Here is a 17,270-nt window from a genome sequence, read left to right as displayed (position 1 = left end):
TACACCCGAAGATGTCGGCAAGAAGTCAGAGTATTCATTACCCTCCCTGATATAAAAATGTCTATTTTCGAAGAAGTTTATAGCAAGTTTAATAATCGGCAAGAGAATTCATAGTTAAATAATCTATATTTGAGCCCCTTTACCCATATGGAATTGAAGGCCTTTTCTAAGTCCACTGCACATGCTACCGTTGGTTAGTCATTGACGTTAAGTTTACCGGTCGCGATATCATGAAGATAGTTCAATACGTGTGCTCCTGGTTTGTGCCAGAACCCAAATTGATGATGAAGAATAATAGTTTTGAGATCGCAATGTCAAACCACTCAGGCTTTCTCGAAAAGCTTTCCCAAGTTGGATAATACATAAATGGGCCTGAAATTTTGTGGCTCGTGGGAATTGCTTTTTTAAGGTTTTATTTGAAACAAAACCTTATTAAAATCAATTCAATGTCGATTTACTCCGAAACGGTTGAACCGATTGTTACAAAATTTGATGAGAACATACGGTCTGTCCCTTTACATGCAGCGAGTATGCAATCTTGTGTTTGGCTCCCCATACATACGAAAAGGGGTGTACATTTTTTTCCACTAACGGACAAGGCATACCATCAGATCCATGTATAATAGCTCTCGAAGACATCTTGAAAATGGCAATGTGCACACCTATTGGACTCTTCGAGATCACTATTATGATTTCTGGACTACGCAACGTGGCGCGAAGCTTTCAAAGATTCATCCACTTTGTCCTACGAAACCTCAACTTCTGTTTCTTGCGCATTCGAAGGTTTTTGTCCTTCCTTTACGGTACAGTCATCCACATCGAAATCACCGTCTTTGAAGCTACAACATCAATCATGGCACGTTATTTCACCTAGAGCAACATTTCCGTAAAGTTTTTTCAACCCATGATGCTCTTTCAACTCTCGAATTAAATAAGAAAAATACACTTTCTGTAAATGACAACTATTAGATGACGCCCCTAAAAACTCACTTGACATATTAGTGATTTTCTTGGGGCGGTTTGTTTACCATATGTCTCAGCTTGGTTCGTGATGTTTTAAATATGTCAAACTCGATCAGTACTTATCACTGGAGCCATCCATTGACAAACATCGAGACCATATTCTGTGAAAAAAGATTTCGTGTCCTCCTTTCACGTGTATAGAAGGCCCCACCTTAAACTCCATAGACTACAAGTTCCCATCAAATTAACAACAGCTTTTGCTGTTTCTGAATAAATGAAGTGTGGTAGACAGACATTGAATTGATTCTAAGAAGGTTTTGCTTGCCAGTGGTGCGCCCAATATTCCTTACATAAGAAAATCTTAAAGGCTTTCGCCCCAGAAGTGTCAAGTGCTTGCTTTTTTTATGTCAAATTTTATAATATAAATAAAATTTACTTGAATCTTATAAAAAATTTTTATTCAAGGATACATTCCGACAATATGGAAGGCATCGCATTGACTTTGGAACTCATTGGCGCCTACAATAATTTTTTAGCTACTTCAGGAAAAACAACCTTTGCAAAAATCAACACTAAGAAATTGACTTTTCTCACCAACTCAACTATTTTTATTGAAGAGATTATGAATCGAGTTTCTTACCATTATCAAATTGATCAGCAAATAAAAGGGAAACTGGTAAGTAGTGTTTGCAATTTTTACAAATATACGATAAATCATTGTTTAAGGCCAATTCTGGTTCATTCAATGCAATCTAATGAACCTTTCCATAATATAATGTATTAGACTATCGAATGATCCTCATTAGTACTTTTAAAAACTAGCTATAGTTTCGATCTGGATTGGAATAGAGAAGACGAAAAACTCTAAGAACAAGTCAGAATACCGGAAGCTGGACGGCTCGGGTATAAAGGTTTTGTGTTGATATTGTGTGAAAAATTTCCTATGTACATTTTTCCATTCCTACATAGTTAAAATTAAGTATTTATTCAGTTTTATTAAAGCTATTGCATTATTGTCACTAAATTGTCTTTTATATACAAAAATATTTAATTTAATTCAAAAGAAAAATATTTGAAAAGCGAATCGTTTGAATTGACATAATCATAGAACTTATCTTTTTTTATATTATTTACAATTATTCTTTAATTTAAGATGAAATACAAAACCAAAACGACCAGTCCGGTTGATGGTTGAGAACTGACTTCCTTCTTGCTTCTCCAACGTTAGAGGCAGAAAAGACGTCTCCCTTCATTTGTTTCTTTTCTGCCCCTAACTCATGGCACACTCGCCGGTCCTCCACTCCCGTGTCGTGATCCGCAAAGTGGATAGATCCGCGCCATCTATTCGTTGGCACTCGCAACATTCGAAATAAATTTCGAATGCCGCGAATCCTGCCGCGCCACATCACTCCGCCCCCAGTTGAAACCTAGGGGTTTCGACGACTGATCCCCGAACTTCGTTCGCCGTTAATCCACAAAGCGGACACGACGTTGCTTCGGGGCGCACACGGGTTTCAGCCTGGACAAAGAGACCGCCTTTTTGTGACCACCGATCTCGAGCTGGAAGAAATGTTCTCCCCGCTCGAGAACGCGGTACGGGCCCTCATATGGAGGCTGTAGCGGCTTCCGGACGGCATCCGTTCTGATTAGCACATGCGTGCATGTGTCCAGTTCCTTGGGCGAACAAGCAGGTATGGACGAGTGTCGAGAGGGTGGTGGCGCCTTGATACGTCGGAGATTGTCCCTCAGCAGACGCACCAACCCCGACTCCGTGAGACCCGATCTCTTGTCGAAGACCGGATCGCTTGGGAGTCTTGGGTTCTCCCCGTAAACCAGCTCCGCGGGGCTGGCAGCAAATTCCTCTCGGCGGGTTGTACGAAGGCCGAGTAGGACGAGAGGCAAGACTTGCGTCCAGGACGGATCGTCGCGTGCCATAATGGCGGCTTTCAGCGTCCGGTGCCAACGTTCCAACATCCCATTGGATTGTGGGTGGTATGCCGTAGTCCGCTGGCGTTTAAAACCAAGGAGTGTGCCTAACTCGGAGAAAAGGGTGGACTCAAATTGCATTCCCTGGTCAGTGATGATCACTGCAGGGACGCCAAAGCGAGGTATCCACTCTCGACAGAGGGCTTCAGCACATGATTGCGCCGTAATGTCTTTCAGAGGTATTGCCTCAGGCCACCGCGTGAACCTGTCGATGATTGTGAGGCAATACTTATAACCGTGCGAGTCTCGCAAAGGCCCTATTATGTCGAGGTGTATGGTGTGGAAACGCTTGGTAGTGCGGGGGAATGAGCCCACTTCTTTCCTTACATGCCTGGAGACTTTACACCTTTGGCATGCGATGCACTCTCTGGCCCAGGAATTGATATCCTTGTTCATGGAGGGCCAGAAGTATTTTCCGGTGACTAACCGGTTTGTTGTCCTGATGCCGGGGTGCGCCAAGTCGTGAACTGCGTGGAACACTTCCTTGCGAAATGTGGCCGGAATGTATGGCCGAGGTCCCTTTTCCGAGTCTTCGCAGCAGAGCGAGAGGTTTGAGCCGAAGATGGGCAACTCCCGAAATTTGTATTTGGGGTTGGACTTGAGGCTCTGAAGTGCTGCGTCATCCACTTGCGCCTTGGCAATAGCCGAGAAATCGAGTGAGGCGGGGATGTTAACTTCGGAGACACGAGACAAAGCGTCAGCAACAATGTTGTCCTTCCCGGACACGTGCTGGATGTCCGACGTAAACTGGCTTATGAAGCTCAGGTGTCGAAGCTGACGAGGGGACGCTTTGTCGGGCTTCTGTTTCAAAGCGAACGTGAGAGGCTTATGGTCCGTGAACACTGTGAACGGCCTGCCTTCTAGGGAGAAACGGAAGTATTTGATGGATAGGTATGCGGCGAGCAGTTCGCGATCGTAGGTGCTGTAGTTCCGTTGAGCGGGATTCAACTGCTTCGAGAAGAAGCTCAACGGCTGCCAAACTTGGTCCACCTTTTGGTGAAGGGCAGCACCTACTGCGATGTCAGAGGCATCAACAAAAACGGCTAGGGGTGCATCTTGCAGAGGGAATGCCAAGAGTGTAGCGTCAGCCAGTTGTTGACGAGATTTGTCAAACGCGCAGATAGCCTCTTCAGACCACACGATCTCTCGTGTGTCCTTAGTTTTGGGGCCAGACAAGTACGCGTTCAAAATGGACTGGAGATGGGCGGCCTTGGGCAGGAAACGACGGTAGAAGTTTAGCATGCCCAAGAACCTCCTCAACTCCCTCACTGTCTTTGGACGCGGGAAGCTTGTTATCGCTTGCACCTTGTCTGGGTCGGGCTGTATTCCTTCAGGGGAAATGAAATGGCCGAGGAATCTCACCTGTTGTTGAAGGAATTTGCATTTCTCAACGTTTAGGACTAAACCGGCCTCAAGGAGACGTTGAAAAATGCACTCGAGATGGGCTAAGTGCTCAGACTCAGTGGAAGAAGCGACCAAAACATCATCCAAATATACGAAACAGAATTCGAGGTTTCGCAGGACTGAGTGAATGAACCTTTGAAAGGTTTGCGCCGCATTGCACAATCCGAAAGTCATTCGGGTGAACTCGAAGAGTCCAAAGGGTGTGCATATTGCCGTCTTTGGAATGTCTTCAGGAGCTACTGGGATTTGGTGATAAGCCTTGGTTAAGTCCAAGGTCGAAAAGATGCGGCAATTCGCGAGGTGATGCGCAAAGTCGTGGATGAGTGGAATTGGATATCGGTCAGGAACAGTCTGTGCATTTAGCCTTCTGTAATCCCCACATGGGCGCCATTCGCCGTTTGGCTTAGGGACCATATGCAGTGGGGAAGACCAACAGCTGTTTGAGGGCCTGCAGATACCCTGTTGAACGAGTTGTTCAAACTCTTTCCGTGCAATTGCCAGTTTCTGAGATGGTAGAGGACGCACCTTCGAGAAGATCGGGGAACCAGTAGTGATAATGTGGTGCTGCACATTGTGCTTCACTGGTTTGGAGAGACTACAGTTGGTAGTAATCTGGCTGAACTTTTGGAGAAGTGCCCGAACACGAGAGTCGGTAATGTCTTCTAAAAGAACGGAAAGATTATTGCCTGGGTGAGATACCATATGTCCCGACGAATTAAGGTTGGTCGTGGAATCTATAAGAGACTTGTTTTGCAAGTCCACCAGCAATCCATAGTGACACAGGAAGTCTGCGCCTAGTATGGGGAAACTGACATCCGCCAGGATGAAACGCCACGAAAACGTCCTACGCAAGCCAAGACTCACGTCCACTTGCCTATACCCGTACGTGTTTATGCGGGAGGAATTTGCTGCCGCAAGTTTGAGCGGTTGAGGGAAAAGTTGATGATGCTGGGGTACGGGAAGAACCGAAACTTCCGCACCCGTGTCGACGAGGTAGTTGCGCCTGCTGAGGGGGTCGAAAATAGTTAGGCGACGTGGTGCTGCGTTCTGGGTGGCCGCCGCCAAGACCCCCCGCGGACCTAGTTTTTTGCGGTAGGAGAGAATCTACACGGTAGCGTACATCTTGTCGCTTTATCCCCGAATCTGCGGTGGTACCAGCAAATCCCTTGGTCCGTGGACTGTCTTGACGACCTGCAACCTGATCGCCCTTTTCGGGTGGCAGACCGTGAGCGTGCTCGCGATCTGGCGCCCGAACGCTGAGCGTCCAACGTCGCCCGCATCTCGGCCATACTGGCTGTTAAAGCAGCAATCTCGCGCCTCAATTCACCCACCTCATCCGACGGTGGTTGAACGGCCGCCAAGGTTGGGCGTACGTACACCTCCTGGACCTGGTCGGCCGTCGCTGCCAGTTCCTCCAAGGAACCGGAGACGCAAGCGAGGATCGCCTGGGTGCCCTCCGGGAGCCGACGCAGCCAGAGCGACTTGATCAGGTCGTCGCCGATCTTGCTCCCACCCAATTGCCTCATTTCACGAAGCAATTGGCTGGGAGTTCGATCACCCAACGTTAAACCCCCCAGCAAGTGGTCTAATTTTGCCGACTCGCTTGCCGACAGGCGCCTGATCAACTCGCTCTTGAGCTGCACGTACGATGTCGACTTCACCACGTCGGACACCAGAAGTATGGACTCTTCGTCCAGGCCGACCACCGCGTAGTTGAAACGTGTCGCGTCCGAAGTGATGCCGGACATTTGGAACTGTGCTTCCAAATGCACGAACCACAGCTCGGGGTTCCGCCGCCAAAACGGAGGAACGCGTACGGCGAGGGCGGTCACTTGCGGGTCCGATGGGCCTGCTGCGTCTTTATTGTCAAAAGACATCTTGTTTCACGAAAAGTACGAGATTGAGATGCAAACGCGGTGAGTTTATACTGAAACGCGGTGAACTTTACACCGACACGGCAGGCCGCACCCACAAATGCACGCACGAAACGAGAAAAAAAAAAAAAACGAAGCGGACGCTATCCAGCGCAGACCAAAAACACCACCAAAAATGGAGGACTCGCGATGCCAAACACCTCCACGCCGTCTCTTGCAGCGATTTCAAAATTTTTATTACTATTTTTTTAACTGGATAAATAAATAAATATTATATATAAATGAATAATAATTTCACTTAAGTATAGCTCCACGACGGTGGCGCTGGTCGAGTTTGTCGGCTGTAGCTGCGGCGTTGGCGGTGCTGGGGACGTCCGTTTGTTGCTGTTGTTGATTGTTGTGGCACTGATGTTGTTGTTGTTGATACTGCTGTGGTGGCTGTTGCTGCTGCTGTTGATTTTGTGGTGGTTGTTGTTGTGCAGGAGGGCGTTTTTCTTTCTTGCTTGTGCTCCGACTCGGGATGTGGATGGATTTCTATTACTTGACAATGGGAAATCATCTATGGCGCGAGTATAGTCCAGAGTATATTCAGCATCCGAATAATTGCATTCTTCTTCAGTTGGCTCATAGTCTCCATTTATGATCTCAAAACGTTTCTTGAAAATATCACGATGTCTTTCTTCCAAGCTGCGTTCCAATTCATAGACCTTACGATGAAATTCGGCATCAAGATGTGTTGTTCTCAGTTGTAACTTTTGAAGGGCACGAACTTTTTTTTTAAAATCGGGGTCACCAATTAAGTATTTATTCAGTTTTATTAAAGCTATTGCATTATTGTCACTAAATTGTCTTTTATATACAAAAATATTTAATTTAATTCAAAAGAAAAATATTTGAAAAGCGAATCGTTTGAATTGACATAATCATAGAACTTATCTTTTTTTATATTATTTACAATTATTCTTTAATTTAAGATGAAATACAAAACCAAAACGACCAGTCCGGTTGATGGTTGAGAACTGACTTCCTTCTTGCTTCTCCAACGTTAGAGGCAGAAAAGACGTCTCCCTTCATTTGTTTCTTTTCTGCCCCTAACTCATGGCACACTCGCCGGTCCTCCACTCCCGTGTCGTGATCCGCAAAGTGGATAGATCCGCGCCATCTATTCGTTGGCACTCGCAACATTCGAAATAAATTTCGAATGCCGCGAATCCTGCCGCGCAAGTATTTATTCAGTTTTATTAAAGCTATTGCATTATTGTCACTAAATTGTCTTTTATATACAAAAATATTTAATTTAATTCAAAAGAAAAATATTTGAAAAGCGAATCGTTTGAATTGACATAATCATAGAACTTATCTTTTTTTATATTATTTACAATTATTCTTTAATTTAAGATGAAATACAAAACCAAAACGACCAGTCCGGTTGATGGTTGAGAACTGACTTCCTTCTTGCTTCTCCAACGTTAGAGGCAGAAAAGACGTCTCCCTTCATTTGTTTCTTTCCTGCCCCTAACTCATGGCACACTCGCCGGTCCTCCACTCCCGTGTCGTGATCCGCAAAGTGGATAGATCCGCGCCATCTATTCGTTGGCACTCGCAACATTCGAAATAAATTTCGAATGCCGCGAATCCTGCCGCGCCACAAAAATTCAAAATATTCCTTCATATATCCAACTCCGCCGCTCATATGAGTTCACTTCATGTGTTATGTTGTCATACAGTCTTAGATTGCAATAAATTCACGTGAAAGTCAAAATATTGATTTTCTATAATTATGAGGGGTTTTCGGAGAAATTCCTAAACTATGGTGATAATATCATTTTACCATAGTTTATTTATTATTTGAGAAGGTATCGGAATGGGATGTATAATGGGGCCTAGATTTTGGATAGGTGTGCCATTGTGATTTTTTTCAGATTTTTTCGGCTGGGGGACATTTTAAGCCCTCTCCCTTCTATGCTACACACAATGTCGGAAACAGGAGTAGTTTCAAAAAGTACCAATGAAGCCCTTTCATTTGATACCCCACGTGACTATCTTCTATGAAAAAAATGTACACCCCCCTTTCGCATATATGAGAACTAACTCTCTCATTAAATTTCATGAAACACACAACCTCAATAAAAACCATCAAAATTAGCACCACGACCTCTGTACGAAATTTAGGCTTCAACAACAACCAATTTTCATTTGTACCTGGATTAAATTAACAAATTTAGTTAAGGTTCACTACAAACTCGTCTGTATTATGGCGTATTAAGGCGTACTTCTAATAAATGTGATATTAAAGTACAAATGAAAATTAGCAAATATTGTTAGCAACGTAATCGGCCAAGCAGAGTTGACGTAAATTTTTTTCCAAAATATACTCATATGCAAAAGGAAAAATATACTACATAAAAGGCGACGGAACTGCTTTTTCTCTTCTCTATGGTTCTGGTTACCCTTCCTTATGGTTTGTCCCGTACACTAGCAGGGTCGGCTCGATTTGATAGGATGCTCCATTTCCCTTGGTAAGCTGGAGTTAAGAGGCTGGCAAAGATCTATGACCATATGTAAATTCTTTCGTGATGCGGTATACACTTCTCAAATCATTGCGTTCTATGACATCGCCTGCTTCCCTAAGCAGCGCAATAGCAAATTCGATTTTGTCACGGCTCTCACTACGCAGAACTTCCTTGGTATCGGAGTTCGAACGCATCACACCTGCCATCACTCGCAGTGGTCTACAGAACCTTCAACTCCTTCCGTTAATTGTTCCAATCAGATCTTATGACGCCTCATCAGGACAACCTGCGTAGCTTTCGAAAAAGATCTACAGTATGCAAAATTCGTATTCGTACACCCATTTTTTTACCTATTATTTGTTATTTTTAAGTCAAATATAACATTAAGAGATAAATAAATTGTATATTATTATAGCAAATGAAGAGGTTAATTCATGTACATAATAACAAGTATAAAATATATTTTAAACTTAATAATAAAAACAGTAGTTCATATAAAACTCAAAACAAAATTCGTATTCGTACACCTACAGACTTCAAAAAATGTGCTAGAAATATAGTTTTAGTACTTCGTGGGAAATCCTTTTTGTTTTATTATTGCTCTAAGCCTATTTGGCATTGATTGAACTAATTTTTGAGTTAAGTTCGGTGAAATATTTTGCCATTCGGTCTGCAAGGCAGTTTTCAGGTCTTCTTTATTCCTAATACTGTAATTTTTTAGATTCTTCTTGAAAATAGACCATAAATTTTCTATTGGGTTAACGTCAGGACTCTGTAGAGGCGTGTTTAAACACTTTCGATAATTGTAGAGTAGCCAAAGCCGCGTGTGAAGTGCCGTATGCTACGGATCATTGTCCTGTTGAAATATATACTTCCTACGAATTCCTAAATTTTGTGCACTCTGATGTAAATTAGTTTTAAGAATTTGCACATATTGCTTCGCGTTCATTATTCCATCAATAAAATGCAAGTTTCCAACACCAGAAGCTGCAAAACATCCCCAAATCATCAACGAACCACCTCCATGCTTAAATGTAGGAAGCATGTTTTTTGGATATAGCCTCGTATTTTTTTCTCGCCATATACGAACCCGTCCGTCCGACAACTTTAGATTAATTTTGCACTCGTCTGAAAAAATTACTCGTTTCCAATAACGAAAATCCTTGTTTAGATATCTTTTTGCAAAGTTTAACCGTTTTCTTCTATTGACATTATTGATAAATGGCTTAGAAGCGGGAGTCCGGCTCTGTATACCGAATCTACGCAAATAATTCCGAACACTTTGGGGTGTAATTTTAATTTGGAACTGGTTTTGCAAAAGTCCTGCTAATTTCACTGCACTTATCGTGTTATCCTGTCGAACAACACGCCGAACAAAGGATTGGTGTCTCCTCGACAAAATTAATCTGTTTCCATTTCTTTTTTTCTTCTCGATTCTCCCAGACGAATTGTAAATCTTTACTACAGATTGAATTGTCGAGTGACTCCTATGCATAATTTTTGCAATTTGTCTCAAAGATTTACCATCCTTGTATAGCTGTATCACTATCTTACGATCACTGTTCGAAAATTCACTACCTTTTCGACTCATTTGGAAAATTTGTTAAAGAATTAACTCTTTATTTGTAATTCCCAAAACACTTTAGCTCGAACTGTCAACCACACTTTTTCAAGAATTTACCGTTAGAATTTTACATTGCAAAATGATTAATATCGTACAGGGATTGAGTTCAAGCCGCTAGTCGGGGTGTACGAATACGAATTTTGCTTCGATTGAATTTGGAAATTGTTCTCTTGAACAAACGGATGTAAATAAAATTTAAGATTAATGTTCTATAACAACTACATACATATTTATGTAAAAAATTGTTATATAAGATTGAACGAATTTTCTATCATTTCTCAGAAATAACCCAAAAACCCGCAAAATATAGGGTGTACGAATACGAATTTTGCATACTGTATATCCTCAGGTGGGTTACTTCGTGTATTCGCCGTCCGATCAGCAAGATAATCTCCTACTGTCGAGCGACAACTGGATCATACAAACGGTCGATGTTTAACAGGAAAGCTACAGCCCACTATCGCAATACACAAGCAAATTTAAAGTCACACAGAGTCAAAGCCTACCGACCAACTGCATCTACGTAATGGCCGCCAGTCAAATGCGGACTCTTCAGGCGTACGTGGATAGCGGAATTAAGCGACTATCAGATGGTGATCCCTTTCGAGGACGGTGTCAGCGTCTCTCTTGTTGCGCACATCCTGTTGCGTTCTCCAAATTCTTTTCGCCCGTAGCATCTACGGCGATTTGCGTTTTCACCCACATTATAGGTCTCTGTGTCGGGTCGACCTGTCTTTGGTGTGTATGCGATGACGCGAGCTTCATCTGACGGTCATCATCAAATCGCTCAGCTCCTTTAGTGACGTCACAGAAACCCTCATAGAAAGCAATGCCGACACCATAGTTGTTACGTGGGCTACCAAAATAGGGAAGAATTTTTATCGCATTAGCGTTCTATCTCACAAATTTTGGCACCGCACATCACAGTTTCTTGTAGAGTGCGAATATTAATGCCAATTTTCTCAAATGTTCCACGACGAGACACAAATATTTGTCTGATACAGACACAGACATTTAACTGCGGCGGACATTTACCCGACACAGGCTTGTCTAATCTCTGAAGTAGAAATGGGCATTCTTCTGACTCAAGCATAGATGCTTGTCAGATCCGGAGGATTTTCTAGAACAGACATTTAGCCGAGGTGGACATTTGCCTTATATAGACTCGCCATTTCTCTGTCTGATGTATGAGCTAGATGTAAACATTTGTTAGAAACAAGCACAGATATTTATCTGACACAGAGGTTCGTGTAGAAAAGACTTTAACCCGATGCAGATATTTACCTGATCAGAGACAAAAATTTTGGCAGTCTGATGCCTGAGACAAAAACAGCCGTTTCTGTTTGTTGTCAGAGGCCAGAGACAATTGCTTACGCCGACCGTAAGGTAGAGCTCCCCTAACAAGCTTTTGAGGGTAGCTTGAAATACATAAACAGAAAAGATTAGTTATTATTATGATCAACTCATATCTTTATACAGGGTTTCTCGTTTATGATGGTAGGAATTTCAATGGTGGATATTATCACATGTTTGAGGAAAATTGAGTCCTGGAATGCACACTCGACCTTTCACCGTCACGGAGTCGTAGCGTTCTTCGTGCATAGCGTCAAAAAGCTTGGCGTTTCTAAAACAGGTCGGGATCTCGGTAGCTGGGCGCGTCAGGTATAAAGGTTTTGTGTTCATCTTATGTCAGAAATTTTCCATGCAAGTTATGTATAAACACTCACAATCCAATATCGATAAGGAATTGCATTTCTTCAACAAACCAAAAGATAAGAAAATAACATCTTAAGAAACAAATGTGTATCTTATCTGATGGTTACGAAGAAATGTAACGTGATCATAAAACGAGAGGATAAGGATCGAACTGTGTTCTATGATGGGAAATCAACAGAGCAGAGTCGTTCTTATCCATACTATAAATATGAGAACGACTAGTATCTTATCTAATGGTTACGAAGAAATGTAACATGATCATAAAACGAGAGGATAAGGACCGAACTGTGTTCTATGATAAGAAATCAACAGAGCAAAGTCGTTCTCTTATCATTTAACATATGGTTACTTATCCATAGTATAAATATGAGAACGACTATTGAATCGTTGCTCATTACGTAACTGTCAGTGTTAGAGTTAAGATATATATTTTTTTAATAATAAATATTATTATTATCACAATTTTTTTTTTGTTTTAAATTGAACAAGTATTGTTCATTTAACTGGCGCAGTCGGTAGGATCGCCCAACGTAAAAGTGAAATTACTTAGCATAAAAACGTTGTCAAATTTTAATTTGAAATCGGCGTAGATCCTTATTACAAAGTAAAAAAAAAAAACAGAAAAATATCTTACACTGACGACTAGGCTGAATTTTCATAGAATTCGCCCCTTGCCGAGAAATTCGAGCAAGTTAACTTGAAAGCCAACATTTCCAAAAAATTTTTTTCGCTCTTTGCGGAAAATCTAAGCAACTTAACCCGAAAATAATTATTGAAACAAAAATTTCCCAGCAAAGTGACGAAAATGGCAACAATCAGTTTCAACGATGTTCTACGAGAAGCGAGAAGCATCCCAAATTTCAATGGAACCGAGGAGTATGATCTAGAGTGCTTTTTGGACGAAGGAGAAACGATCATGGCTATGGTTACCGACGCATCGCAAAAGCTGTATTTAACGAAAATTGTTAAATCAAAGATACAAGGACGAGCTCGAGAAGAACTTCGAAAATTGATAAACCCCACATGGAGTCAAGTGAAAACGGCACTTATCAGCAGATTCGGAGTACAGGAGGAATACATGGAGCTAATTAATCAGGTGAATAGTATAAGATACCATGAAAACTTTTTAAATGTGTACAACTGCCTAAGTCAAATATTAGTGAAAATGAATCGGAAATATCAGTTAGACGCAAATAAGCCGCATCAATATAGTCCTGACCGAAACGAATCGTTTGTTTTAGAAAAGTTTAAATCGTGTTTGAGTGAAAATCAAGTTATTTTATTAGAAACTAAAAACGTGATAGAATTAGAACCCGCAGTTAGATTATTGAAATCATGTAACAAAAAGCATCAAGGAAATAGTCACAATCGTGCTAGTGCTAGTTCTACTAAAGATAAATATGTAAATTTTCGTAACACCAATAATTCTTTCAATTATCGTAACATGGATAATTCGCGTAAAAATTTTGAAAAAAAATCTTTTATCAAACCTTCAACACAAGTTTCTAGAAACCGTGAAGAACCAATGGATGTAGATGTAAATTTTACAATACACGCCTCGAAGATATCTTACCGGTAGTCATACTTTCAATTAATAATAAAAAACTTCCAATATTAATAGACACGGGAAGTACTGTCAATTTACTTGATAAACGTGAAGTAAATAATTTATTAAAACTCTCTCAACCTCTAAGAGTCCAAACGGTAACTGGTTCGCAAGTTATAACTCATGAAACTTTGACCGCTTTACCATCAGAATTCAATGACGACGCTAACATGTATTGGAATGTAACTGATTTAGGGAATAAAAACTTTAGAGGAATAATCGGGAATAACACTTTAAAGAATATGAATGCGATACTTCATTTAGGAAAGGGAATTCTTGAAGTAAACGGAAAGCAAATCCCATTTACTTATTCATGTCCATTAGAATATGTTAATTACATAGAACCAATTGAACATTGCGAGTTCAATCTAAGTCACCTAAATTTAGAGGAAAAAAAATCTTTAGGTAAAATATTAAAAGAGTATAAAGGTCTCTTCTATCAGGAAGGAACGAATCTCACAAACGTAAAAGACGTTTTCCACGAGATTGTTACGACAGATGAGAAACCTATATTTTCTAAAATTTATAGATTCCCTCAAGTTCACGAAGAGGAAGTCAAATTACAAATAAACAAAATGTTGGAACAAAATATTATTCAAGAGTCAACTTCTCCATATAACAGTCCGATATGGGTAGTTCCAAAAAAAATGGACAATAGTGGCAAAGCTAAATGGAGAATAGTTATTGACTATCGTAAGCTTAATGAAAAAACGATAGATGACAAAATGCCAATTCCTAACATAGAATCCATTTTAGACAAACTTGGTAGAGCAAACTATTTTTCCACGCTGGATTTAGCAAAGGGATTTCACCAAATTCTGGTTAAACCCGAAGACAGAGCTAAAACCGCCTTTTCAACTAATACAGGTCATTATGAATTCGTGAGAATGCCTTTCGGATTGAAAAATGCACCTGCTACCTTCCAAAGAATGATTAATCATGTCCTTAAGGATTATATTAATAAAATATGTATCGTATACCTTGACGATATACTTATATTTAGTACTTCTCTACAGGAACATATAGATTCCATGGGGAAAATATTTGACAGATTAAAAGAATACAATTTGAAAATACAACCGGATAAATGTAGCTTCCTACAAAAAGATACGGAGTATTTAGGGCATATTTTAACTAAAGATGGAATCAAGCCCAACCCACAAAAAGTTGAAAAAATAAAGAATATTAAAATTCCGGAAACACAGAAACAAATTAAAAGTTTCCTAGGAATAACCGGATATTATAGGAAATTTATACCTAATTATGCGAAAATAGCAATTCCATTAACAACATGTTTAAAGAAAGATCAGAAAATTAATATCAATGACATCAAATACATAAAGAGTTTCGAAAAACTTAAAGCAGTTCTAATATCAGATCCGATATTGAAATACCCTGATTTTAAGAAACAATTCACGCTAACAACAGATGCATCTAACTTCGCAATCGGAGCCGTTTTATCTCAAAACAGCCATCCGATAGCATATGCTTCTAGAACGTTAAACAATAGTGAAACCAATTACGCGACTATTGAAAAGGAGTTACTCGCGATTGTGTGGGCTACTAAGTATTTCAGACCATATTTATTTGGAGTACAATTTAAGATAAAAACAGACCATAAACCACTAGTTTGGTTAAATAATCTAAAAGAACCAAATCAAAAATTGATTCGTTGGAAAATTAAATTAAACGAATTTGATTATGAAATCGAATATCTTCAAGGGAAAGAGAATAAAGTTGCAGATTTTCTAAGTCGTTTAAAATGCGATGAAATAAATCACATTGACGAAAACGATGACGCAACTATGGCAACAGTTCATACTTCTAGAGAAGAAAGAAATGAACATATTTTCATAAATGATACTTGTGTGAATAAATATAAAACACAAATTATTTTGCAGGATAGTCCTAGTACAGAATTAGAAATACATTTTAATAAAAAAAGAGTATTTATTTCAAGAAACATTCTTAACAATCCCGAAGATCTATCTAACATATTAAGAAGATATATATTTAAAGGGGTAATAGCCATATATAGTGAATTGGAAGATCGTGAATACAACAAACTCCAAAATAAGTTAATAGAACTTTTTTCTCATAACACTAGGTTGAAATTTTACAAAACAACAAAATTTCTGAAGGATGTATCTAATTTAGAAGATCTACATAAAATTATTGATAAAAAACATCAAGAAACAAATCACAGAGGTATAATTGAGAATTATGAGGAATTGAAAAATGAGGTATATAACCCAAGTTTATTTAAAGAAATAGAAAAAACTATTAACAATTGTGAAACATGTAATAGGTGTAAATACGATAGAAATCCAATTAAAATGGAATATCAACTTAGCGAAACTCCAAAAAATATTAATGAGGTAATTCACATTGATACATTCCATATAAAACATCATTATTTTCTAACAAGTATAGACAAAATGACAAAATATGCTCACATATCTGAACTAGAAGACAAGACAATGGTTACGGTAAAAGAAAAACTTCAAGAAAGAATGGCGAATTTAGGGAAACCAAACAAAATTATTGCCGACAATGAGTTTAACAATATTGAAATAAAAAATTTTTGCAGGGAAAATAACATCCAAATACACTTTACTAAACCAAATACACATACAGGGAATTCAGATGTAGAAAGATTTCACAGCAGTCTATTAGAACATTTTAGGATCCTTAGTGTAACTCAAAAAGAAAATGCTTTCAAAGTAAATTTGTATAAAGCTGTTGAAAAATATAACTCAACTATTCATTCAACTCTAAAAGAAAAACCGTATAACATCCAATTCAATATGAATCCAGAACAAAGGCTAGCAATTTCTGAGAAAAACTTAGAAATAAAACAAAAACGGCTAAAGTATTTTAACAAGAATAGGGAAAATATAAATTACAACCATGAAAGAGCATTCATAAAAAACTACGAAACAAATCGTCATAAACACTTACCAAAATTTAGAAGTGTTCCAATAGATCAGAAAGAAAATAAATTATTTTATAGAAATCGTGAAATAAGCAAAAACAATCTAAAAAGACCTACGAAATTCTTTTTAGGACCCCCGGAACAAGAAAAGGAATTTTCGAAAAGAAGAGGGAATACTAGGAAAGTCAATTATTCAGTTAATAATAATAATTCTAGCAGTAGTACAAGGAATACAAGGAATGTTTCAAGTACACGAAACCAATAGTAACAATGGAATAATCATTTTTGAAAAAAAGAGCAAGTCAACCTAATTTCAGAATATTTCAATGTTTTACACTTGATATGATGATAAACCAATTCAACTTAGAAAAGAAAGTATATTCATTATATTGCAAACTTTATACCCCACGATATCTAGAAGAGGACTTATAAATACAATAGGTACTGGTTTTAAATAACTTTTTGGAGTCTTAGATGAAGAGGACAGAGAGAAAATAATAAATTATTTACACACAGTAACATCCAATAATAAAAATATGATTAACACAATCAATAGTCAAATTGAAATAAACGAAGACATAAATAACAATTTAAAAACCCTTCAAAATCATATAATAAATGAAACAAAACACCTATATGATATTATCGA

General features: G+C 39.3%; 1 protein-coding gene across 1 annotated transcript in view; it reads left to right on the top strand.

The window, feature by feature from the left end:
• Window positions 1-1,416: 1,416 nt before the first annotated feature.
• LOC119661202 overlaps window positions 1,417-17,270 on the top strand; it is a 264,775-nt gene continuing 248,921 nt past the window's right edge. The window contains exon 1 of the mRNA XM_038070423.1: window positions 1,417-1,639. Coding sequence (XP_037926351.1) covers window positions 1,445-1,639 — 195 coding nt within the window. The 5' untranslated portion in view covers window positions 1,417-1,444. The remainder of the gene's footprint in view (window positions 1,640-17,270) is intronic.

This window comes from Hermetia illucens, chromosome 1 (assembly GCF_905115235.1).
Source record: "Hermetia illucens chromosome 1, iHerIll2.2.curated.20191125, whole genome shotgun sequence".
In the NCBI taxonomy this organism is placed as follows: domain Eukaryota; kingdom Metazoa; phylum Arthropoda; class Insecta; order Diptera; family Stratiomyidae; genus Hermetia; species Hermetia illucens.
The sequence above is the reverse complement of the archived record's forward strand: the minus strand, read 5'-3'. Positions and strand labels throughout refer to the sequence as shown.